The 25,144-nt window shown below is 39.4% G+C and overlaps 1 protein-coding gene across 1 annotated transcript in view; it reads right to left on the bottom strand.

Annotated features, from left to right (window-relative positions):
• The window catches only part of FRAS1 (Fraser extracellular matrix complex subunit 1), a 545,529-nt gene that overhangs the window by 30,521 nt on the left and 489,864 nt on the right, over positions 1-25,144 (bottom strand). Inside the window, exons 56-63 of the mRNA XM_044681606.1 lie at positions 22,531-22,875; positions 20,577-20,737; positions 20,000-20,147; positions 15,366-15,571; positions 11,795-11,951; positions 7,237-7,424; positions 5,071-5,346; positions 2,717-2,949 (exon numbers count right to left, since the gene is read on the bottom strand). Of these exons, the coding sequence (XP_044537541.1) occupies positions 2,717-2,949; positions 5,071-5,346; positions 7,237-7,424; positions 11,795-11,951; positions 15,366-15,571; positions 20,000-20,147; positions 20,577-20,737; positions 22,531-22,875 (1,714 nt within the window). The remainder of the gene's footprint in view (positions 1-2,716; positions 2,950-5,070; positions 5,347-7,236; positions 7,425-11,794; positions 11,952-15,365; positions 15,572-19,999; positions 20,148-20,576; positions 20,738-22,530; positions 22,876-25,144) is intronic.

The following is a 25,144-nucleotide window of genomic DNA, read 5'->3' as shown; positions in this document are numbered from 1 at the left end:
GAAAAAGAAAGGATGGAATAATGGATAGAATGCCAGACCTGGAGTCAGGAGGACCTGTGTTCAAATCTGTGTTCAGACGCTTCCTACCTGTGTGACCCTTAGAAAGCCATTTAATCTAAGCCTAGTCTTTGTCTTAAGAGATGTTACTAAAACAGAAAGTAATGGTTTAAGAAAAAAAAGTGAAGACAGGGATGCCAGTGTTGTCTTCTTTCACAATTGCTACCTCTCTCCTCTTTCTGGGTCCCTTTTCCTTCTTTCTTTTTTGCAGTCTATCACCTGCCCATCCCACCCATTAGCATGAATACCTCACAGTGGACACACACCATTTAAAAAAAGTAGGAGGGAACAAGCTTTGTCTTCAGGTAGGTCTGACACATCTACAATGCCCTAGGATATCAATGCTAATGCTCTACTACCAAAGATATCTATTTTCCTTCTGGCAGGAGTTTGGATTAGGGTTTAAGTCTCCTTGGTACCCAGACTAGTTCCAGTACTGAGAAACATCACAGTATCAAGAAAAGTATTTGAATCAGAAGGGCTGGGTAGAAAAGCATTAATTCTCTCTGAGTCTCAGTTTATAATCTATAGAATGATAATGATAATAAAATACAGTGATGATAATGGTGATAATAAGTAGTAGTCATTGTCATTGTCATCATACTCTATACCAGTGATGGGCAACCTTTGGAGCTCAGTGTGTCAAAATTTGCCTAAAAACTGAGCATGACTTGAGTGGTGTGTCACTGAGAAAAAAACCCCATAATTTTGTGATATTTATAATTTAAATAACAAAAATGTATGATTGTAATATATAACCATATTTAATAAACCAAAATAGGTAAATTAATATCGGTAGAATTGTCATCTATAGTGTACAGAGTGTCTACACTACACTATAGCAAATGTTTCATCCTCTGCACGCAGCCCCAAACTTATCTGTATGTGGCCGCGTTTCATAAAAAATGGCTATGTGTGTCAGTACTGATGTGTGTGTCATAGGTTTGCCATCACCGCTCTATACCCTACAGGACTAGCATGAAGAAAGAGCTTTGTAAACCTTGAAGTGCTATGTAGAAATGTGCGTTATTATTGTTCATAAGAGCACTTTACAGGGATACACTAACTTCTCTGGGTTTAGTTCAAGCATGGACATAAATATATTATAATTGGTTTTTTGTTTTTTTTAAAGATATTTTATTTTGCCAATTACACATAATAACAGTTTTCCACATTAAGTTTTCTGAACTTATAAGATCCAAATTGTCTCTTTCTTTCCCCTTCTTGGAGCTGGTAAGCAATTTGATCTGGGTTACTCATGTACTAGCATGCAAAATCTATTTCCATAGTGTTCATTTTTGTAAGATAATAGTCATATACAACTAAAACCCCAAATAAAAACCCAAATAAACTAAAGCAAAGAATCATATGCTTTGATCTGCATTCATAGTTCAACAGTTTTTCCTCTGGAGGGGAATAAGTATTCTTTGTCCTAAGTCCTTCAGAATTGTCCTGGATCATTGAACACACTGTAATTGTTAATGTATATTTACCATATTTAAGAAATGCTTTAAGTGGTCAGTCATTTCAATTATGTCTGACTCTTCAAGACCCCATTAGGGGTTTTCTTGGTAAAGATAATGAAACAGTTTGTCATCTCCTTCTCTAGCTTATTTGACAAGTGAAGAACTGAGGTATAATTAGGTGACTTGCCCATGGTCACACAGCTAGTTAAATGTCTGAGATTGGATTTGAACTCATGAAGATGTCTTCCCAACTCCAGACCCAGTACTCTATCCATTTCAATGCTTTTAAGTCCCTCTGAGTAAATATGCAAATATACAAGCCAGCCAAATAGATCTTATTTTCTGTTCCTCACATAACTTTCCTTCTGTCCCCTCTCCATCCTTTTGATTGGGTTGTCTCCCCTGCTTGAGATGCCCTCTTTCCTCTCCCTTAGTCTCTTAGAATCTTTAATTTCTTTCGAAGTTCAACTCAAACACTATTTTCTACATAAAGCTTTTCTTGATCCCCGTAGCAATTATTGGTGCCTCCCCAATGAAATGATGTTCCATTTATTTTGTATATATCTTGAACAAGACATTCCATTTCCATACTCAGGTCACTTCCCTCATGCCTGCAATACCCTCCCTTCTCATCTCTGCCCCTGACTTCCCTGACTTCCTTCAAGTCCCACCATCTAAAGGAAGCTTTTCCCCACTTTCCTTAATCCTGGTGTCTTTCCCCTACCAATAATCTCCAATTTATCTTATATATAGCTTATCTATCCTAGACATAGCAAAAAACAGGTTTTTTTTTTGCTACAAAGAGATGATCTTCTCTATAGATTCTCTATAGACATAGACTGTCTTACTTTTCTTTGTACTTCTATCATGGAGCAAATTGCCTGGCATGTAACCTTTACTGACTTACAAAAAGCCTCCTATGGAATGTCAACTCCCTTTTGGGTAGGTTCTTGTTTCATTTTTGTCTTGCATTGAGTCCAGTGCCTACCACATCATACGTGCTTTAAAAATGCTCATGGATTAAATAGGAATGGATTGAATTTGAATAAATACAATTAGACACATACATTGAATAAATACATATGCCTAAACTCACACATGCATGCACATTGGTGGGAAAAATAAAAACCCACGAAAGAGTAGAACCATGCCCAGGAGCACCAGTCACGGACTAGAAGGGACCTGTGGCTGACCTGTTAGGATGTTCCTTGTGTTTGACATCAAGGTATTTCAAGGTAGCAATGAAGGACTGAGCCTGGAAGCCTCTGGCGGTCCCAGCCACAACAGGCGTGTGACAGATAGCACTGTCTGTCCCAATGATAACAATATTACTTCGCAGGGGGGTCCCCAAGTGCCCCGCTTTGTCCATAGCCTTTGCCACACATCGCACATGGAACCGCCGGCTGAAATAGATGCTATCCAGTACCTGCAAGGGAAAGAGAGGACGGCTGAACCAGGCTGAGCTCACAACCAGCTCTGGACCCTGTTGTTGCTTAGCCTTGATTAACCTCACAGACCTCTAGAACTGATCAAAGGTGTTGTTTTCGGGCACTGTGTTTGGCATAAGGATTTGGCCAAAACCCACTGATGTCATGGATATGATGGTCATCAGCCTTGCAGGAGGCTGAACAATCTTTATACTTAGAATTAAGAATGTAGCTACTGGTCTCTTCCTCTTCATCAGGGATGTATCTGAACCTGCAGGCAGGCATACTCTAGGAGAGGGGTTGTGTGTGTGTGTGTGTGTGTGTGTGTGTGTGTGTGTGTGTGTGTCCCCTGGACCCCTTGGTTGGCCAGGGAAGGGATCAGAAAAGGTTCTACACAGTGTCGCTGTGGCAGCATTTTTCAGTGGTTTCTGACTCTTCATGAAACCATTTGGAGTTTTCTTGGCAAAGATATTGGAGGGGTTTGCCACTTCCTTTCCAGAATATTATGCTTTTAAATGCATAAAATAAATAGGATGACAAAGGGCAACCGCTCAAGTTGAAATGAAGGCATCAAAACATTTCTAAAAGCAAATTCATGGATCCCCAGGCTAAGAACCTCAGCTTTAGAAAGGAAAAAAAAAAAGCTTCATGTTTTTGTGACCTCTAGATACATGTTAAAGTCTTTGTTTAAATTCATTAGAGGCTATTGATTTTTTCATTTAAAAAGGATCAGGAGTTATCTTGCCTCAAGATGGCAGACTGAATCACAAATTGCATTTGTTGCCCTATCATAATGAACCAAATTTGGTTAAGATTCCTCTGAAAGCTATTCTAGAACATAGAGATAGATGTGAAATAACACACACACACACACACACACACACACACACACATTTCCATGCAAGCAGAAAGAGATAGATCATGGGCCAAAAACAGAGATGATCAAAATTCAGCCAAGCCAACACACCAGGAAAAAATGGTCTTCTAGCTGTATTACTAAGACAAAGCTCTGGCTAGGTTTTAATATAGCATTTATGTAATATCTTGTTTCTCACAACAACCCTGGGAGGTAGGTGCAATTATTGTACTCATTTTAGAGATGAGGAAACTAAGGCAAATAGAAGTTAAGTGACTTGCCCAGGGTCACATAGATTCACATAAGTATCTGAGGCTAGATTTAAACTCAGATCTTCTTGACTCCAGTCCTGGTGTTTCAACCACTGCTCTATTTAGCTGCACCCTTTATTTGTGATAGAGGAGGCTAGACCCAGGTCAACATAGTTTCAAAGCTATTTCTGGTTCTACTTCCTCTAGTTTGTTTTTTTGAGAAAAGGGGACAAAGGGGTTTTTGTTTCATTAATATAGAGAAGTCATACCTGTTTTTTGTTTGTTTTTAAACCCTTACCAATACTGTGTATTGGCTCCAAGGCAGAAGAGTGGTAAGGGGCTAGGCATTGGGGATTAAGTGACTTGCCCAGGGTCACAAAGCCAGGAAGTGTCTGAGACTAGATTTGAACCTAGGAATTCCTGTCTCTAGGTCTGGCTCTCAATCTACTAAGCCATCCAGCTGCCCCCCATCCCTGTTGTTGTTCAGTCATGCCTGACTCTTTGCAACCCCATTTAGAGTTTTCTTGGCAAAGATACTGGAGGGTTTGGCCATTCTCTGGTTCATTTTACAGATGAGGAAACTGAGGCCAACAGGGTGAAGTGTCTAATGTCTGAGGCCAGATTTGAACTCAGAACTTCCTGACTCCAGGTCTGGCACTCTACTCACTGTGCTATCTAGCGTTCCCTGCTGCTTATCACTCTTCAGTTGTTTACCAAACCCCGGCATCCCCATCACAATATATTAATATCATATATATAACATATCGTATATATGTTAAAATATATTCCTTTTTACTTTACCCTTTTATTGCATTTTCCCTTTTCATTTCTGTTTTTTTTTTCTACAATGGAAGAGGCCCACAGTAGACACTGAGTTAAAAGAAAAGTAAATAAAAAAACTATCCACATATTTGCTTTTAATCCCTCATACCACATGTCAAAATTTTTAGTCTAGGTGCGTTCTAAAGGAAAAATGGAAGCGGGTCTCCGCTACGAGTCCTCATCACACATACCATGTGGTTGACGCTGGTGAAGGGTGTGTTGTCAGTGATGGTCTCAAAGGGAGATCGTGCCCCGTTGCCATCCGTGGGCGTCGCGACTTCCCAGCTAAAGCGCACGGAGCTCTGATTGATGCCTGCCTCGAGGCAGCGCTCCTTCATAACGGAGTACTTGGGGAAGTGAGGGTCACAAGGAGTGACGCAGACCAGCGGGTAGCCCGGGGAGGGAGACTTTCTGACCCCTTCCTTGGTCACTTCCTCCAAGTGGTCATAGTCGGCGAGCATGACCACCTGTGGGACAACGAGAGCAGCAAAGGTGAGCTCAAGCATCGGAATGGAGAGCTGGACGTGCCCTCCCACCAATATCAGAAAAGGGATGGCGCCTGGGCTTTCAGTATAACTTCGGAATGTAATTATCTCTGAAAAGAATACGGAACACCAAGCAGGGAGATGTATCCAAACAGAAGCTTTTTCACATTTGTGGCACCGTTATTCAAGTAGCCATCGTGTAGGGGACAGAGAACTGGATTAAGAGTTGGAAAGATCTTGATTCAAGACCCATCTCTGACCTGTACTGGCTGGAGGACTCTAGGCAAATCGCTTCACCTCCTGGCTCTCCAGGAAGCCCTTCTAAGACTAAGTAATGAGAAGGTGGCAATCTATGTCCATGGAAGGACTTTCCTTACTGGGAAGTGGCCTACATGGAGGAAATCACAAATCTGGTCCAAGAAAAGTTCATTACTTTATTAGCTCCATCAGAAATAAGCAATAAGAAATAATTATATTCTTGTACATGTAATCACATACAAAGTAAATACAAGGAAATTGCCAGGGGAGAGGTCACAAACAGCTGGAAGAGGGATCAGAAAAGGTTTTATACAGTGTTGTTGTGTCTTTTTTCAGTGGTTTCTGACTCTTCATTGACCCCATTTGGGGTTTTCTTGGCAAAGATACTGGAGTGATTTGCTATTTCCTTGTTTAGCTCATTTGACAGATGAGGAAATTGAGGCAGTTAGGTGGCTTGCCCACGGTACCCAGTTAGTAAATGTCTGAGGCCAGATTTGAACTCAGGAAGAGGATTCTGCTGGGCTTCAGACCCAACATTCTATCCATCTTGCCTCCTAATTGCCCTTTTATATAGTAAAAAGCACTTGAGATGAGCTAGAGGGGAAACTAGGGATTCTTAAGAAGAGAAGAGAAGGGAGTGCCATTCTAGGCATGAGGAGATGGCCTGAACTAGGGAATGGAAACTGGAGTTTGAATGTTATATTTTAGGGCCTTCAAGAAAGCAGAAACAAATATTTGTTAAGCACCTACCATCTACAAGGCCTTTTCAATAAGAAAAAAATGACAAAATTTGCCTTATAGGCCAGTCATCAATCTCTCTGTTCCCCCCCCTGAAAAAAAAATAAACTACACTCATTCCCCAAATAACTATGACAATGTTCATTCAAAATCAGCTCATATTATCCTGATAAAGAACTTTAGAGTGCAAGAAAATAGTGATTTCTTATGACTGAATTTATTTCTGATGGAGCTAATAATGTTAATGTTTTTCTGGACCAGACTTCTGATTTCATCCATCTCAGGAACTCCCTAGTCCTTCCACTGACATAGATTGCCACCATCTCTACTAATGATAGTCTTAAAGAGTTGCTTAGGTAGCTGAGAGGTAAAGATAAAATATAAGTTTTCTGAGAGTAGGACCTGTTTCTTTTTTGCCTTTGTATTCCCAGCACCTAGCCTGGCACAGAGTAGGGACTTAACAATTGATTATTGATTAATTTGTTGAATTGAAGTTAACTGAGGAAGTAGGATTCATTCCTACACTTTCTTAGTACATGCCAATGTTACTGTAACAGCCCTTCACTAATTCCAGTTCCACACCTTTCATTCATCATGTTCAGTCCTAAATTAGAAATATAGTGACTTCCTTTACAAACAGAACATTCTGTGAGTGTCTGTAAAAATCTAGGATCTGTAATGTATCTTCCTATCTTACCTCCCATATTCACATGTCACCCAGATTCTTCCACTCTTTCCACTACTGAAATTAAGTATCAATAAGGCTCCATTGGCCTCTCCTGCAATAAATTGGATGACTTTCACTTTACAAGTTCTGCCTTCCTCACCAATCATGCCTGGGAGCTAGGATTTCTTTTACTCTATCAAGTCACTTACAATGGGTGGTGCTGGCAATATGAGACTCCCTGCAGCCTCCTGGTCCAGGATGGTCACTGTTGCAGTGGTCACATCTCCAAGGACTGCTTCCACAGGATCATCAGGACCGAGGACCAGGGAGAAGGATTCATGCCATTCTCGATCTTCATTGGACAGAATCTCAACTTTAAAAAGGATGTGGTCCACACCTGTACCATGAAAGAGAAGGTTGGAAAGACCTGAGACAGCTCTGGGTAGAGCTATTCTTCTGTTAATTACCTTATTACCACTTAAAATAAAGAGAGTCCATTTGATAGACAAAACTCCTCTATGGTAGAAGCTCAGAAACATTCACCTGCTGTTTTATTCAGCACCATATGAGGATTAATGAGGCTTTTCTGATTATAGTTGGGTGTAATAAAAATCTATGACTTGAGATTCCATCCTGGCTACACATCTTCAGTTAATTCTTTTTTTTTAATGCATATCCTCACATTCATCCCCTGAAGAACATTGTTTAGTCTCCTCCCAAAAAGGAAAATTGGGAAAAGCTGTTGGGGTGTCACAGCAATGCTAGGTCAATGCTTAAGCTGGTGCATATCTATTTTCAAGGCAAAACATCTCTCTTTTCTAATGGGAATGATTATTTGAAGCTTCCCTGAATTACTGATGCCTATTCCTACTGCTATACAAATTTTGACACCAAACCAAGCTCTTTATTAAATAAACCTAATGAGTAATTTTAAGCCACACAGTTAATTTAGCCAGTTATAACTATCAATTGAGTGATCAATATTGCTAGCTTGACTCCACTCATTCTCCTCTCAGCTGCATTTTACATTATAGCCTTCTGTGACAAATACTGGGTAGAAAACCTATAATGTGATAGCTTTTAATGTTGCAACTTATACTTCTTTGTAAACCCCAGAGGGCAACAAATGAATGGAAGATGTGAATATTCTGCTACTGTTCAGTAAAATTATGTGCACAAGAGATTGTATACNAAAAGGAGCAGCTAGGTGGCTCAGTGGATAGACAGTCCTGGGTTCAAATCTGGCCTTAGACACTTCCTTGCTATGTGACTCTGGGCAAGTCACTTAACCTCCACTGCCTTGGAACCAATACACAGTATTAATTCTAAGAGAGAAGGTAAGGGCTTAAAAATGAAATGTAATTTCATTTTTTTTAACCCTTGTACTTCGGTGTATTGTCTCATAGGTGGAAGAGTGGTAAAGGTGGGCAATGGGGGTCAAGTGACTTGCCCAGGGTCACACAGCTGGGAAGTGGCTGAGGTTGGGTTTGAACCTGTAATTTCATTTTTAAAGAAGGAAATATGGTTAATCTGACCTGTTCTTGATTAAGGCATGTTTGTTCTTTGTTATTATCCTGTCTTTTTCTAGATATGTATTAATGATCCCTTTAATCATATATATATATATATATATATGTATATGTATATGTATATTTGATTTGGGTCAAGAGTTGAAATCAAGTTAATGATTTATTTTCAGACTGCAATTATTTTTATTTCTTGGAAACTGGGACATTTGCCTTTCCCCAACCTTGTGATACCTTTCCTTTTTCCCATACTCTTTCTAAAATCACTCACCAGGGCTCACAGTTACCAGTTCCTTCAAAATCCTAAGATGTAGTTCATTTAGGTTGAGTGACTTCAACTCATTCTGGTCAGTCTGGTGTTCTCCTACTATCTCCCTAATTATCTTAGGCACTGATCCCCTAATAGTCCATTTTGTTCTATCTTTCCCAGTCCAAAGATCACTCCTTTTTTTGAAAGAAAAAGGAAAACAAAATAAGATTTGGGCAAAGAGATGTGGCCAAAAAGATTGAGAATTGTCCCCAAAATATCTCAACCTGGGGGGCAGCTGGGTGGTTCGATGGTTTGAGAGCCAGGACTAGAGATGGTGTAATAAGGGGGATAAAGTGGCTGATAACAGGGAGCTGGTGGTACCATTGAGTCCCCTGGGCCAGGGAGCCTACAACTACTGTAATTGATGATTTGAGACAGCCAGGGATGTGTATGCCTGAGCTGTGATGCCCAGTCAGTCTCCCTGCTGACTGTAGGCTCCTTTAAGGTGGAGAGTGAGGGGTCCTTCCCTGCTGGAGTGAAAGCAGAACTCAACAGGAAGTGAAGTTCACCCACTTCCAGAATAAAATGGATGCCTGGCCAATGCTCCCTCTGGAGTCAGGTGGTTGCTATCCTCCCTCTCCTCAGCCCCTTAGCCCTGGATGATGTTATAAATAACTATAGAAGCTCTCAGTATCAGGCTAAGGGTTTATTTAAACACAGGAGGGAAAACTGAGGTAAGAGGGTTAGGGTCTGGAGAAGCTGTTGCTAAGGGTGACTGGCCAGTGTTGGCAATGGACCTGGAAGGTAAGATCAGGCTGAGGGAACCAGCCCCTCAGCCAGAGATAATTTCCACTGCCCTGATGTTAAGTGGTCCACCAGCTGTACAGATGAAGTTGATGAATTAGTTTAGGGGTGTCCCTGTTCCTAGGCTGACCTAACCTAATTTCCTACCCATGATTCTCCTCCCTTAACCCAGGGTCCCCAAGGGAAGTCCAGGGGTAGCTGGGTGTCTGGGTGAGGTCAAGGAAATCAGAACCCCCAGGTTGGTTCTGCAGGGGTTTTTATAGTCCCAGCTCAAACTGTCAGGTCTTGGGACTGGCACTTGCTGGGCCAAAATCTCATTCTCCTAACTACCAGGATTGCCTAGGGTGGTTTTGCAAATGCAAGAGATCTTGCATAAATCCTGCATTACATTGGGAGGTCCAGGTCCAAATCTGACTTCAGACACTTCCTAGCTGTGTGACCCTGAGCAAGTCACTCAACCCAATTGCCTAGCTCTTAAACCTCTTCTGCCTTAAAACCAATATAAAATGTTGATTCTAAGACAGAAGGTAAGGGTTAAAAAAAAAAAAGATGGGATTTGAGGTCCTCCAACAACTTGAATCTGACCTACCTTTCTAATTCTGCTTCATACCACTACTCATCTTTACATATTCTAGAAAAAAAAAAATGGATCAATCACCACCTCCCAAATACTTCTTAAGATTTCCTACCTTACAAATCTGGCCTCAGACATTTCCTAGCTGTATGACCCTGGACAAGTCACTTGATCCCCATTGCTTCACCTTTACTGCTCTTCTGCCTGAGAACTAATATAAAGTATAAATTCTAAGATGAAAAGTAAAGGTTAAATTTTTTTTTCCCACCTCAAAAATTCTGTTCATGCCGTTCCTTACTTTTAGAATGCCACTGTTCTGCCCTTATCTCAGCCCACTGTTAGCTACCAATACTTCAAGGCCCAGTTCAGATGTGGCCCTCTTTCTTTAAAAAACTTTTCATAATTGTAATTAAACATAATTGTTTTCTATGTATTTTTTATATTTAAAAATAATATTCTGAGAAGGGGTCCCCAGGCTTTATCGTGCTACCACAGGGGTCTTTGACATAAAACAAAAGATTAAGAATCTTTCCCATAGATGAAAAATTCATTCTCTCTCATTTTATCTCACAGAACTTTATGGCTCCTTATTCACTTATTTATTTTGCTTTGAATGCGTATCTATGTCTTAGCAGCTTATTAGCTTTTTGAAAACTGGGATCATGTTGGATTGTATCTTTTTATCTGTCCTAGCACTCACAAAGTGCACAGTATATAGGAAGCATTTAATGTTTGTTTAATGAATGAAAAAAACTAAAGGTTAAATTTAAATTAAAAAGCTTAAAATTACATAAGACCAAGGGTGAAATAAAAACCTCTCCTTATTACCAATGGCTAGATCTTATGGCTCAAGTCTGAAAGAATGCCATCAGAGAACAATGAGGGAGGAGAGAAAGAAGTCACATTTAACTCACATTGCCTAGCTATTTCCACTTTTTCTGGCTTGGAACTAATACACAGTATTGAGTTCTAAGACAGAAGGGAAAAATTTAAGAAAAATAAATAAATATTTCTTTCTTCTTCTTTTTTTTAACCCTTCCCTTCTATCTTAGAATTGATACCAAGAATTGGTTCCAAGGCAGAAGAGTGGTGGGCCTACGCATTTGGGGTTAAGTGACTTGCCCAGGGTCACACAGCTCAGAAAATATCTCAGGCAAGATTTGGACCCAGGACCTCCTGTCTCCAGGCCAGCTTTTCTCTCCATTGAGCCATCTGGTATAGTCTTTTGAAGCAAAGAACTCACCTTAGATAGATGAATTCTATTTTCAGCAAAATGACTAAATTTCCATGTGACTGGAATATGCTCATCTCATTCTCTGTGGCCAAGCTTTTCAGGACTTAAATATGCTATAATGGCACTCAGAGGTTGTCAGAAATATGGTAAAGACTAACTAGGTAATAACTACAAAGTTCTTAAGAGTTCTTTGTAGTAACCTAGAACATACCTCAAGAAAGTTATATAAATGTATCGTTATTATGTATTTTTGAAATCACCTTCTGATTCCAAAGTACTAATAATTCTTAATTATATAAAATAATATGAATGTGTAAATTATATAAAGCATTACATTCCCACACAATCTAGCAATTACTAAAGCACCTTTTCATCTTACCATCTTCATCATTGGATATGGTGATGGTGGCCATGTTGCTCTTCCCAATTCTTGCTCCACTCCAGTGGTTTCCAAGAGGATGGCCAAGGTAGATCCTGAACTGTTCCTCTGGTTCGAAAATGGAGTCATCATTGATATAGATGGTGCAGTTCTTCACCTACATCAATCACATGGATTCAGATATGAAAAGAGAGCCAATGATTACTTGGTGGCCTTTGGAAGATAATTCTATTATGTAGATACCTGAAACACATCAATGAGAGCAAACTGTATCCAGTTATAGAAGAAAATATATAAATACTCTTTGGAATATTTAATATTTGCAAATTCAATGCTGGCATCTTTCCTGCTCAAATTCTGAGAGGCATTAGAGTAAGAAGGGACTTGAGGGCCTTCTCATTCCAATTCCTCATTTTCTTTTCTTTAAAAAAATTTTTTTTCTTATTACATGTAATATTTTTTAATGTTCATTTTAAAAAATGCTGAGTTCCAGGTTCTCTCCCTTCTCCTGACCCTTCTCCTTACCTCTCCTACCCCAAGACAGTAGGGAATCTAATAAATAGATTTCACATGCACAATCATATAAATTTGATTTCTAATCAAATGAGGAGGAGGAGAAAGAAGAAGGAAGAAGGAGGAGAAGAAGAAAGAACTGAAATGAATTATAGTATGTTTCAGTCTGCATTCAAATTTCATCAGTCCTTTTTCATCTTGAATCTCTGGGATTGTCTTGGATCACTGCATTGCTGAGAACAGGGCATTCATAGCTATTCATCAAGAAATATTGCTGTCATTGTGTACAACATTCTTCTGGTTCAGCTACCTTCACTTGGCATCAGTTCATGTTTCTAGAGTTTTCTGAAATCATCCTGCTTAGCAAAATAACATTCTATCACTATCATACACCCAAACTTGTTCATCCATTACCTAACTGATGGACATTCTCTCAATTTCCAAATTCTTTGCTAACACAAAAAGGGTTGCAATAAATATTTTGTACAAATAAGTCTTTTCCCCAATTTTTTAATCTCTTTTGGATATAGATCTAGTATTGGTATTGATAGATCAAATATTATGCATAGTTTTAGAGTCCAAATTTCTCTCCATAATCCAACTTATTTTCTACATGAGAAAACTAAGGGTCATAGAGGTTGAGCGACCTGCCCCAAAATCATGCATCTGATCCTAACCACTGACAATATGGGTGGTTAAGTAGCAGAGTAGACAGAGTGCCAGGCCTAGAGTCAGGAAGATTTGAAATCTAATCTGGCTTTAGATATTTAGTAACTGTGTGACCCTGAACAAGTCATTTCATGGCTTTCTGCCTCACAGTTTCCTCATCTATAAAACAGGCAATAATACCTTCTTCCCAGGGTTGCTGTGAGGTGCAAACAAGAAAAAAAAAAAAAATATATATATATATATATATATATATATATTCTAACACATATATATGTTAGATGTGAAGATTATTTTTTCATTTTTAGCTCTAATTCATAAATAAAGAATAAAGAAAGAAGAAAACAAGTATTAAACACCTACTGAGAGATAAGTACTATTATTAAACCCATTCTACAGCTGAGGAAATGGAGGTAAACTATATAGTAAAGTGACTTGCCCAGGTTCACACAGCTAGCAAATAAGTATCTAAGATTGGATTTGGACTCAGGACTTCCTAACTCTAGAACCAACACTTAAGCTGCCTCAAGATGCCTTTTAGAAGACAGATGGTTATGAGACATTTAATCCTGAAGACTTTAAAAGGTAAAGAATGAATGAGTCTAAGTGCTTACTATCTATTTGTAAAGCACTGTGCTTAGCACTTGGCATACTAACAGAAAAGTAAAATGGCCCCTGCTATCAGGGAGCTCATATTCAAATGAGGGAGGCAATACCAAAGAAAGAGTAAAACCTAATAAAACCCATAAAACCTAATTCAGCAGTTCTCAGTGGTTCGGAATGGTCCAAAATGGCCTCTCTACCTTTGGGCTGGGTTGACTTGAACAATGGTGGAGGCATGTAGATGGGTAGATTTCTCTACATAGGCCATAACATCTTCATTATTAGAATACTAAATATTGGCTTTTATTTGATGTCAGCTGAAGATTGCTACAATTAAGAGAGAAGATTTCTTTTGATTTTAAAAATGACTTCAGATGGTAATGGAGAAATTTAGCCCTAACACTTCCCAAGTCATATTGTTGTTGCCTAGTAAAAATAGGCATAGATTGGAACACACAACATCAATATTATTATGTGGGTTGGTAGTATAGTTTTGTCTGAGTTTCTGATAGAACCCTTCAGCATGACACCATCTCTGGCCATCATTTCCTGTCTAATTGCATCTTCTCTGATACTCTCCAACTCACTGGTCATATTGGAGTACTTGAAGTGCCCCCCATTATCACTCTTAAATTCTCCCTCTACCACCATCATTTGACAAATTCTCTGTGCTCAAATCCTTGTTCTCCTATTCTTTCATCAATCACACCTTGCCAAACCTCAGCCCCGGAATACTCTATCCGTTTCCATTGTTCCTACTCATATATGCTCCTGAATGGAGCTGGAAAAAATCATAAACCATCCTCTACAAATTATGCTATTTAATATCAACTGGTTGCCACTATAAGAAGACAATCTTCTGATTTCCCCCCTAATTAATTCTCACTCATCACATCTACTTTTCCAAAAGACATTCTTTTCTCTTTTTTTGTGCCTCTAATGGTACCTTCACTTCCCCTTTCTCAGCTGAGGATCTTGCCTTAGACAAGGCAAAATATTGAGGCCATTCTTCTCTGATAGCACTTCTTACTATCTCATCCTTCATATCGATCTTTGATGAAGACCAAGGCCTCAGCAATCCCTTGATCCCGTCCCTTCCCATCTTTTTTCAGAAGATTTCCTCAACTATCATTCCTACTACCCAAAACATCTCCTTATCTGCTGGGTAAAAAGGTATCTTTTCTGCTGGGTAGAAACAAGTCTAAGTCATTCCTATCTTTAAAAACTCTCAATAGATTCTGCCATCTCCATTCAGCTATTATCCCACATCTCTAGTCAGTTAAACTTGAAAAAGCTGGCTACAATCGAAGCCTTTCCTCTCACATTTTTCTAAATCCTCTGCAATCTGGTTTATGACCTCATTACTCAACTGAAACTGCCTCTCCAAAGTTACCAATGGTCTCTTAATTGCCAGTTAGTAGAATGGACTTTTCTCAAGCTTCATTCTTGTTCCTTTTAAAAACCCTTACCTTCCATCTTAGAATCAATACTGTATATTAGTTCCAAGACAGAAGAGTATTAAGAGCTAGGCAATGGGGTGTAAGTGACTTGCCCAGAATTCTCATTCTTCTTGACTTTTCTCTAGCACTGTTGATATTCTGGATTTGAACTCTGATCTCCTGAAGTCAAATTCCAGTGCTCTATCCACTGTGCCAATCAGCTGCCTCATATTATGAGTTAATAAGTTCCTGAAATGTTGAGAATTTGCCAAAGTTCCCAGCCTTTTCCAAAGTAAGCCTACCAAGGCTGAGAGGAGTTGTACCTTATGTGCTCTCTGTAGTTCACTCACCTTCTCCCCTTTCAGAAAGGTGATACGTGAATCATCGGAATTCCTTCTCTCCTCAAAGTCCTCCATGACTTGGGCTGTCTGGCTTTGGCTATAACACCTCACTGAGGACTCATAGCTCAGGTCCCCACTTCGAATGATGGGAATGTGTAGGATGCCATCTTTTTCCTTCACGAGGTACAAATCCTTCCCAAACTGCATGCTGGGCACTGGAAGGAGGAAGGAAGAACAACATCCTCATTAGCATCCCAGGAATTTCTCTGTGGCCACAGTACCAAGCTACAGAACCACTGAATGAAGAAAGAACTCATCAGTTGCACAGTGGGACGGCAGCATTGAAAACCTGCAGAAGCAACATGGGACACAACACATCTGGCCCTCAAGGCACAGTTTCTGTTCTTACAAAGAGGAACATTTTACTCTGGAATAAAATGGGCCAAGAAGCGCATGTAGTTCCTTAAGAACATGGGGCTTTTAGAGGAAATGAGGCCCCGTCACTGGATGGCTTGCATTCTAGCATACACATTTATATGTAATTTTAAGGAAAAATGATGTATATCTCTTAGAAATACCAACAGTTCATATTTATTTGCAAAATGCTTTACAAACATTAATTCAATTTATCCTCATAAAAATTACAGGAGGTGACTATCCTCATTTTACAGATAAAGAAACTGAAGCTGACAAAAGGTTAAATGACTTGTCGAAGACCATAGCAGAGAAGTATCCAGAGCAATGTTTTTTTTTTGTTTTGTTTTTTTCATTTTAAGAAAACTTTAATGCAAATGCATTGTAAGATTCTGTCTTTTTTAAAACATTTATTAATATTCATTTTAACATGGTTACATGATTCCAGAGCAATGTTTGAACTCAGTTCTTCCTGACTAGATAAAGTGCTCCCACCACCCTGCTGCCTAGTTGCCTACAAAAACTTTTGTTCATAGATTCTCAGTATTTCCATGACCATATTCTCATATCAGCTCCTTGGCATTTGGAACTGTATCTTTTCTTTCTTTTCTCCCTAATAATCCCTCCTACAAAGTTCTATGGATTCCAATATCATAGATTTGGAGCTGGAGAGGCTCAAGATGGCATTAAATAGAAGATTTTTCATTTTACAAATGAGCAAGTTGGGGACTGGAGAATGGATGTTACTTACCTAAGGCTAGGATGAGAACCAGGGCTGGGATTTGAACTAAGATTCTGACTCTAAGTCCAGCTTCTTTCTGCATTGCCATCTCCCCATCATATGTAACCAACTACCCATCAATACTGATGACCAATTGACACGCTGTTGACTACTGGCCAATCTCAAAGTTAGAGAGCATTTTGATGGAGGTTGCAATGAAGGGACTGGGTAAGGCATTGTAGGGATTGCCAAGCCAAACATTAATGTGCTCTTCCTGCAAACCTAGAAACGTGGGGTGACAAGAAACTTCCAAGCACCATGTAGTCTTGTGGTACTTATAAGCATTGGGAATGCTTTTTTATTTACCCCAAACACGTCTGGTGCCCATGACTTTTGATATTAATAAAAAGTATATATTCAGTATCTAAGCTAGCAGGTAAAAATTTACTCTTAAAAACATCCAAGAAGACTCTTCTTCAAAGAATACTGTTATCTAAAGAAAAGTAATGACTTTGGCTATTATTAGTAGTGCCCAAAGGTCAACAAATTAAGGTTATGACATGCAGAAATAGCACAGAATAGGAAAGGTTTGTGGTAATGACACCCACTTCTACGTTGGAAGAAATGGAAAAAAATGGCTACAGTTCCTGGGGGAAATCAGCCCAAGCTCTCCTAGAGAGAGGCTTGTTCACAACGATTTACCTGGGATCTTGGTGGTGGTGGGGCTGTGCTGGCTAGTATTAAGTCAGAGACAAGGGCAAAGGAAAGGGATAATGTTGATGCTGTTTAATAAATGAACCAAACAGATGGCAGGACTTGCGTCTTGTACATAGTAGGGGCTCATTCAATCAATGAAGTATTGATCTTCTTAATAACATTCTGAGTCAACGTCAACTCAGATGCTCGTGGTAATACTGAAATGTGTAAGATTTTGTAAGGTGAGATCTGAAGTGAGATTTGAAAGGACACTTTCAAGTTTCTTCAGGCTTTGGGAAAAAGTAGTGGGCAGTCCATATGGTTGCATAAATAGGAATATGATCATATGTCTGAACTATGAGATTATTATATCACTAAATATCAGTCATATCAAAACAAGGGTACTATAGGCAACTAGATGCCATAGTGGATAGAGTCTTAGACTTTAAGTCCAGGGGATGTGAGGTCAAATCCTGCCTTAGACACTTACTAGTTGTGTGACACCTTGGACAAGTCATTTTAATCTCTCTCAGCCTCAGTTTTCTCCCCTGTAAAATAAGATCAATAATAGCATCTCCCTCCCAGGGTCATTGTAAAGATTGCATGAGATATTTGTAAAGTGTTTTGTAAACTTTAAAATGCTATATAAATGTTAGCTGTCATTATCGCCCTCATTATGTTGTTGTTCTTTCCAGTTCTGGACTCTACATATAAAGAGAGTTGGAGAAAGTCCAAGGAGAGCCATGAATATGACTTAAGTGTTTGAAATAAGAGCTTTGGGGGAAGATGGAAAGGAAATAAGGTTCTTTCATCTGGAGGTAACTCCAGTGATCTTTTACATATATCAGAACTCTTATTCAGGATGAAGGGGGCTGTATGGTAGAGCAGCTAAAGAGTCAGACTTGGAGTGAAAAGGGCTCTGGGTTCAAATCCTACCTCTAGCATATACTGGCTGCGTGAGTCTGGCTAAGTCACTTGAGCTCCCAATGCCCTGCCAACTCTCTAAGATTATGGTTTGCAGAAGAGGTGCCAAGGTGGGCATTGGCAAAGGGAATGTCCTCACTAAGAGTGCCTAATGCCAGTGAAATCATGGGTGTAGACTTAAATATATGCATAAGCAACATACATGCAAACACACACACACATAGAGTATGTGTGCATACATTACTAGATATGCATATACATGTTTTCATGCTTGCAAATATTGCCTGCAGTGCATGTGTCACATATGCACTAATGTGTATACATGTGGTATACATGGACATGCAGTGTGGGCTTGCACATGTGTGTTGTATGTATTGTATGCTTATGTGTTCTCATCTATAAGAAAGATGATGATGATGACGACCAGGGGATATCTACCTCTAGTAAGAACTGGATAGAAAATGGGCTGTAAGAGATCATTTTTGATTGAGATTTTAGATTTAGATTTAAGGTTTAGATTTAGGTTAGCTAAAAGAAAGAACTGAGCAGCGATTATTATCATAGAATACAAGGATCCATTGAAAGAAGCTGTAAAATATCCTTCTCTGAAGGCCTCCAAAAACTTAGAAATTCATTTTTGTTAAGAAGTCGGTACAATTTTTCCTGAAGCTTGGGACACAAACCAAATTCAGTTCAATATCTCAATAAAAACATGCAGCATGTACCATGTACAAAGTACCATGAACGCTAGATGCTGAGGATGGATCCCAGGAGAAATCAAGACATGGCTCCTAGCTTGGAGTAGTTTACAATTCGGGCTCTTCCAAAACGATGGTTCTCTGAAATGCCAGTATCAATACTTAATGGAAGAGCAATAAGCAATAAGACCATGTCCTATATACATTAAATAACAGGAGAATACGTGTGTGTGTCACCTCAGTGAGATCAGTGACTATTTTTATTGTTGTTCAGTCATTTCAGTCAAGTCCAATGACTTCATGACTCCATTTGCGGTTTTCTTGGCAAAGATACTTGATTTTCTTCTCCAGTTCATTTGACAAATGAGGAAACTAAACCAAATAGGACTAAGTGAGTTGACTATAGTCACACAGCTATTGTCTGAGGCTGGCTTTGAACTTAGGACTTCCTGATTCCAGGTCCAAGGCTCTATCCACTGAGCCACCTAACTCCTCCTCCTACACACACTCACACACAGACACACATACACGTAAAACAGGTATAAAAGGTATTACTAATAAACTACTAATATGCCCAAGCAATGAAAACCAAAGGAAAGAAAGAAGAGGAAGAAGAGAGGAAGATGAATTTTCCCTTAATGCAGAGTATCATTGTGGCCAAATTAGAGGGCAAAGGTAGAAATTAACCAATCAATTAACAAATTTATATTATATTGTGTAATTCCTCTGTGAAATGAAAAGAACAATCCAGTTCTCATCTCCCTCCACTTCTACTCTTCAGTCCTAGGAAAGCAAGGCCTTTTGCCACAGCTGTAACTCCACAAAAATATTGTGGTCATGGATTTTTTTTTAAACCCTTACCTTCCATCTTGGAATCAATAATGTGTATTGGTTCCAAGGCAGAAGAGCAGTAAGGGCTAGGTAACCAGTTCAGTGACTTGTCCAGGGTCACACAGCTGGGAAGTGTCTGAGGCCAGATTTGAACCTAGGACCTCCCGTCTCTAGGCCTGGCTCTCAATCTACTGGGCCACACAGCTGCCACCATGGTCATGGATTTTTAAACATACTTACAAAGGGTTTTTTTTAAGTGTTTTTGCCATAAAGTCAAACTGTTTTTCCATCTTATTCACTCTCTGAAAGACATGGAAGGAAGTACGGACATGCTGTCAGATTCAGCCTTTTTATCTTACCATCCTGAAATGTGTCATTGATGGCGATGATGGCTTGGAAAGGTTTGGTCATCTCTGCCCCTTGTGCTGAGCTCAAGAAAACCACAAATGTTTCCAATCCCTCTATCGCAGGATACTGAGTATCGTCCAAGATGACCAGTGTGCAGTGCTGGAAGGAAATAAAAACAAGGATTACCGAAGCCCTGGAATGCACTTGTGTTGGGGAGACCAAAGTCTAGGTGATAAGAGTTCATCTGTAGGTGCTCTTTATCTTCAACTTTGAAAAGGTAGTTTTTCATGAATATACTCTTCTGTTTTCAAGACTCCAGATGTAAATATGCCAGTGGCTATCCCTAAGAGGGGAGTACTGCTTCTGAGACACTGAAACACATTACTGGACTGTTGTGGAGTCTTACTCTAGGAAGATTTTGTTTCTGAAGAAAGAACAGACTGCAAGGATTGCAGAGTATCCTTATGCCAAATGAGAGGGCAAAGAGTGAAGTTAACCAATCAATTAACATTAATTAATTAATATTATTTTAAGTGCCTACTTCATTGGATTTCCCCAATCATCTGACCTGATGCTCATGTTCCTCACCTGTTCCGTGTCCCCAGGCCGAAATTCCACCTTTTTAGAACTAGGAATATAGTCAACTCCTGGAGTAGCAGAGGGTGGGTCAGAAGGACGAGTTGCACACCACACTGACGTAAAAGTAGAAAGATCAGTACCATGCCGGATGACAGGGATCTCCACTGTGCCTATGATGAAAGCAACAGAGATTTTTGGTATTGACCTTTGAGCGAGCCTCAATGTTTTTTTCTAACTCAATGGACATTGCATTATGAAGTAGCCTACCAGAAACTTGTTCACAGGTGGCATAGGGAGGTAACCAGGGTGGTATTGGAGCCAGTTCAAACTGGCTGTTCAGGATCTATTATTAAATTTTCCATAAACAAGGGACAGCTAGGTAGCTCAGTTTTACTGCCTAGATTCAGGAAAGTGATGGAGAAAATGTTAATAATAATAATAATGAGTATTAAACTTTTTCCTGGCAAGGCAGTTGTTAAACATTTACCAACACGGTCCCAGAAGTACCCCTCCTTTTAAAGAAAGGAGTACCAAAAAAACTTATACCCAAGAATAGCCTCATGGAACTAGAGTCAGGAAGATCTCAAAGCTAGAGCAAGGCCCATGAAAGCAAAGAAATCATCGAATTTCAAGATGAAGCTGGTGTCAGGAGAGGATTTCACAGGGAAAGAATAAAAGCTTGAGTACTTAGCTCAGTCCCGCTGCATCTGAAACCCACTTACTGAGAAGGAAGTGGGGAGAAAGAATTAAAGGGGGAAGAAACTTAGACAGAAGGGCCTATGGGAGGAGTAAGAAAAAAGTCAATTACTGGGAATGCAGCCAAGGCACTCTGCATGGGGTTTAAGGCTGAATGCACATAAGTAAATGTTCCTAAAAGGTTATTCAGATTCCCCCATGTTATCCAAATGGCTCCTACCAAATTCTCTCAGCCCTGAGAAGCAAGGTAGTAAGTTGCCTGAAAGCAGATGTTAAATATGTAACAAGTGCTAGAAAAGTGTAAATCACAATCTTCAAAGCCAAAAAGGACCTCAGAAGGTCCAATTTCTTTATTTCATAGGGATAGGTAGTATTGTATAATGGAGAGAGCAATGGACTTGGTGTCAGGAAGACCTAGGTTTGAATTCTTCTTACTTAGATCCATACTAGCAGTATGAAACTGTACCAATCACTTAATCTCTCTCAGCCTCAGTTTTTCATCTGCAAAATGGAGATAGCAGGAATGCTTCCCTTTGGGGTTGTTATGAGGATAAAGTGAATATGAGGATAATGTAAATCATTTTGCAAACCAAAAACCACTAGATGCACGTTAGCCTGTTTTATAATAGATGATGAAAACGAGTTACAAAAGTCCAAATTCTATCACAAGGTCATGGAGGAGAGTAGGTGAAGACCTGGAATAAAGAACAAGTTCTTCAGACTCCAAATCCTAAATTTTGACAAAGGAGAAGTGAACTACTAGAAGGAACCTAAAACTCCTATCAGGAATGTCATTGTGATTGTACTATAAAGCCTCAATAGGAGTTGGCTGTTGGATGGGCTGGTTGGCCCATCATCTCAAAGCCTCTTTTTCACTAGAATTTTTCCAATTGAGTCCATCAGTGCTTATTTCCTTGAAATAGACCTCCAATTTATGATGAAAATTTAAGGGACAATTAGGATCTTCTTTACCAACATCAGCTACCATAAAATGAATGATTGACTTGATTCTAAAACTATACATACCAGGGCAAGTAATATTATTGACAGAAATCAAAATCAGAAACCATATAACTAATGCTACTAGTCTGTGATTAGAACAAGTGTTCTACTGCCTTTGGATACCTCAATAAATGTGCATTTTTACTAAGGCCTCTTATCATACCAGAGAAGGGGGTTGCTAAAACAAGGCCACATGCTCTCATGAATACTTTTAACTCTCTAGAAAAGGAGGCAAAAGGAGATGGAGGGAGGTAGCATCATTTACCTGCGTCTTCACTGACAGTATACGTGGTGCTGCCCAGGGACACTGTGGAGGCGTCATTGGGGCCGCCAATGAGCACCTTGGCTGAAGCCACACTCCCAATGCGAGCGTTGTCAGAAGCACCTGCCAGGGCAATCTCAAACTCCTCTTCTTCCTCATATTCGCTGTCATCGATCAGCATGACATCGCAGGTGGACGTGGTGACGCCGGGTCCAAATAGCACACGATTTTCAGGTGACATTCCCCTTGATTTAAAATCAGATCCTGATTCTAGAGCATAGAGACTGCTTCCCCTGGCTGATTTAGGAATGGTGTAGCAAATGGCAGATATCATACTGCTGGAGTCTCCTGAAATGGAAGGCATGGGACAACCAAAGGGTGAGGATGACCATTTCTTAAATGTTCATGTCTTCGATAATAAGTCTGCAATTCTCTGGTGTCTTTCTCTCTTAGCTAATTCTACCAAAGGTCTACTAGGAAATTTTCTGAACTAGAACTCCTCTTTTATTTTTTAAAACCTTACCTTCCATCCTAGAATCAATACTGTGCATTGGTGCCAAGGTGGAAAAGTAGTAAGGGCGAGGCAATGGGAGATAGTTTTAAGATTGAATAACTGGGCCATAAACCACTTTAGTATATCCCAAACATTTTGCCCAACTGCCAAAGATGGATTTCCTATTAAGTGCTCTGTTAATTCACAAATCCCTCCCCACCTTCCATCTAAAAGCACAGAACTTATAGATAAGGGACAAATTCTCTGCTTAAAAAGAGGCAAAGTACTTGTCTCTTGGAGGTAGTTATCAGTTCACAGGTTTTATGAATCTGCTGCTGCAGTTAAACTCCCATAAAGGAAAGAGCTTGCAAAAAAATGCATCTTTGTAGAAACAACTTTACTTATCTTCTCCATTCTTTCTCCTTTATCAGCCCATGATGCAGCCTGGGGTTATCACCCAAAGAAATCAATGAACCTGCCTTGTTTATGAAATGGCAACACTGGGGCTCTATGGAGCATACAATATTTGCTACATTAATTTCTATTTATCAGACTCAATAATGAATCTAACAACCACCTAAAGAAAAATACTTGGTATCCCTGTGGCTTTTAAGGGGATTTACTTCCCAAGAGTTTTTATTTTGTAACATCGTAAAATCATAAATCCCCATAATTTTTTTTCCATTTCCACCGTGAATGGTTCATTCAAGACGGGCAAGTATGATGCTGTGGATATAGGGCTGGACTTTAAGGCAGGGTGACCAGCGTTCAAAGCCCGCCTTTTACACTTATTGACTCTGTGACTTTGGGTAAGTTACTACACCCTCTAAACCTAAAACCAACAGCCAGCAAACTTTGGGCCCAAGGCCAAATTTGCCTCTAGTCTGTTTTTGTAAGCCCCAGCAAATAATAGCTTTTAAAAAACTATTTTTTATATATGATAAAACTTTATTCAAAAATGTAAAACCTTTCCTAGCTTAAGGACCCTACAAAAGTAAGCAGTGACAAGCCACAGGACCATTCTGGACCTTGCCCTTGGACAACTTTTAAGATATCAACTAAATTATAGAGGGGTTGTAATCTGTGCTGAGGGAGGGAGTTTCCACACTGGTGAATTCACATTCTTGGACTCAAGGTTTAACCTATTGTGTAAATTTAATATAAGCCAGAGAAATTTAATCTTAGCTCTATCCTCTATTTCTATTTTCTCTGGACTGAGCTAAATTTATCTCACAGGATATTGGAATATTATTCTTTTATCTCCGAGTACTGGAGGTTCAGGTAAGGATCACAAAGGGTTACTTCCTTTCTCAGAACAAGTAAAAAACAATCTATAAAGAGTCATACTGCTGATAGAGTACAGACTCTATGGATTTTTCTATTTGCCTTCTGTGGTGCTGGAAAGTTTGGACATATTTGTGGTAGGCACTCATCCAGGATAGCTTTTCTGTAAGAATGAATTTTTAGATAGAACACATATACACACTAAGAATAGAAGCCTTATGCATACATTTTACTCTATTGAGAGGGAATAACTGGGAAAAGAATGGCATTTTTTGGTGCCCAATTCTATTATTTTCTACTTTGTATTATCCAGGCACAGCTAGATTGTGTAGTGGAGTCAAGAAGACTCATGTTCCTGAGTTCAAATCTGACCTCAGGCATTTATTAGCTGAGTGACTCTAAGGCAAGTCATTTAACCCTATTTACCTCAGTTTCCTCATTTGTAAAATGAGCTGGAAAAAAAAGCAAACCAATCCAGTATCTTTGCCAAGAAAACCCCAAATGGAATTACAAAGAGCCAGACATAGCTGAAATAACTAAACAACAAGAAATGATCCAGGTCCTTTTATTTAAGACTCTGAAAGGCCTAAAATAAAACATCATTATGCTGCTGAGACAGGCAAGTGATAAATATTTTCTGAGCTATTTTAATGATTGAGAAACTGGGTCACTGAAAGCTCTGCTCTTCTCTATCCTGACATTACTCCTTGTTATTAGACACTGAGGGAAGCAACACTGACTCACTCATCCTGGAGAATTTGCATCCTCTTTGAGTCCACTAAGAGACCATCCTGGGAATAGCTAGACTAAAGTGAATATGCCTTGCTGAATGCTGGATTA

The sequence above is a fragment of the Gracilinanus agilis genome, chromosome 6 (assembly GCF_016433145.1).
Source record: "Gracilinanus agilis isolate LMUSP501 chromosome 6, AgileGrace, whole genome shotgun sequence".
NCBI lineage: Eukaryota > Metazoa > Chordata > Mammalia > Didelphimorphia > Didelphidae > Gracilinanus > Gracilinanus agilis.
The sequence above is the reverse complement of the archived record's forward strand: the minus strand, read 5'-3'. Positions and strand labels throughout refer to the sequence as shown.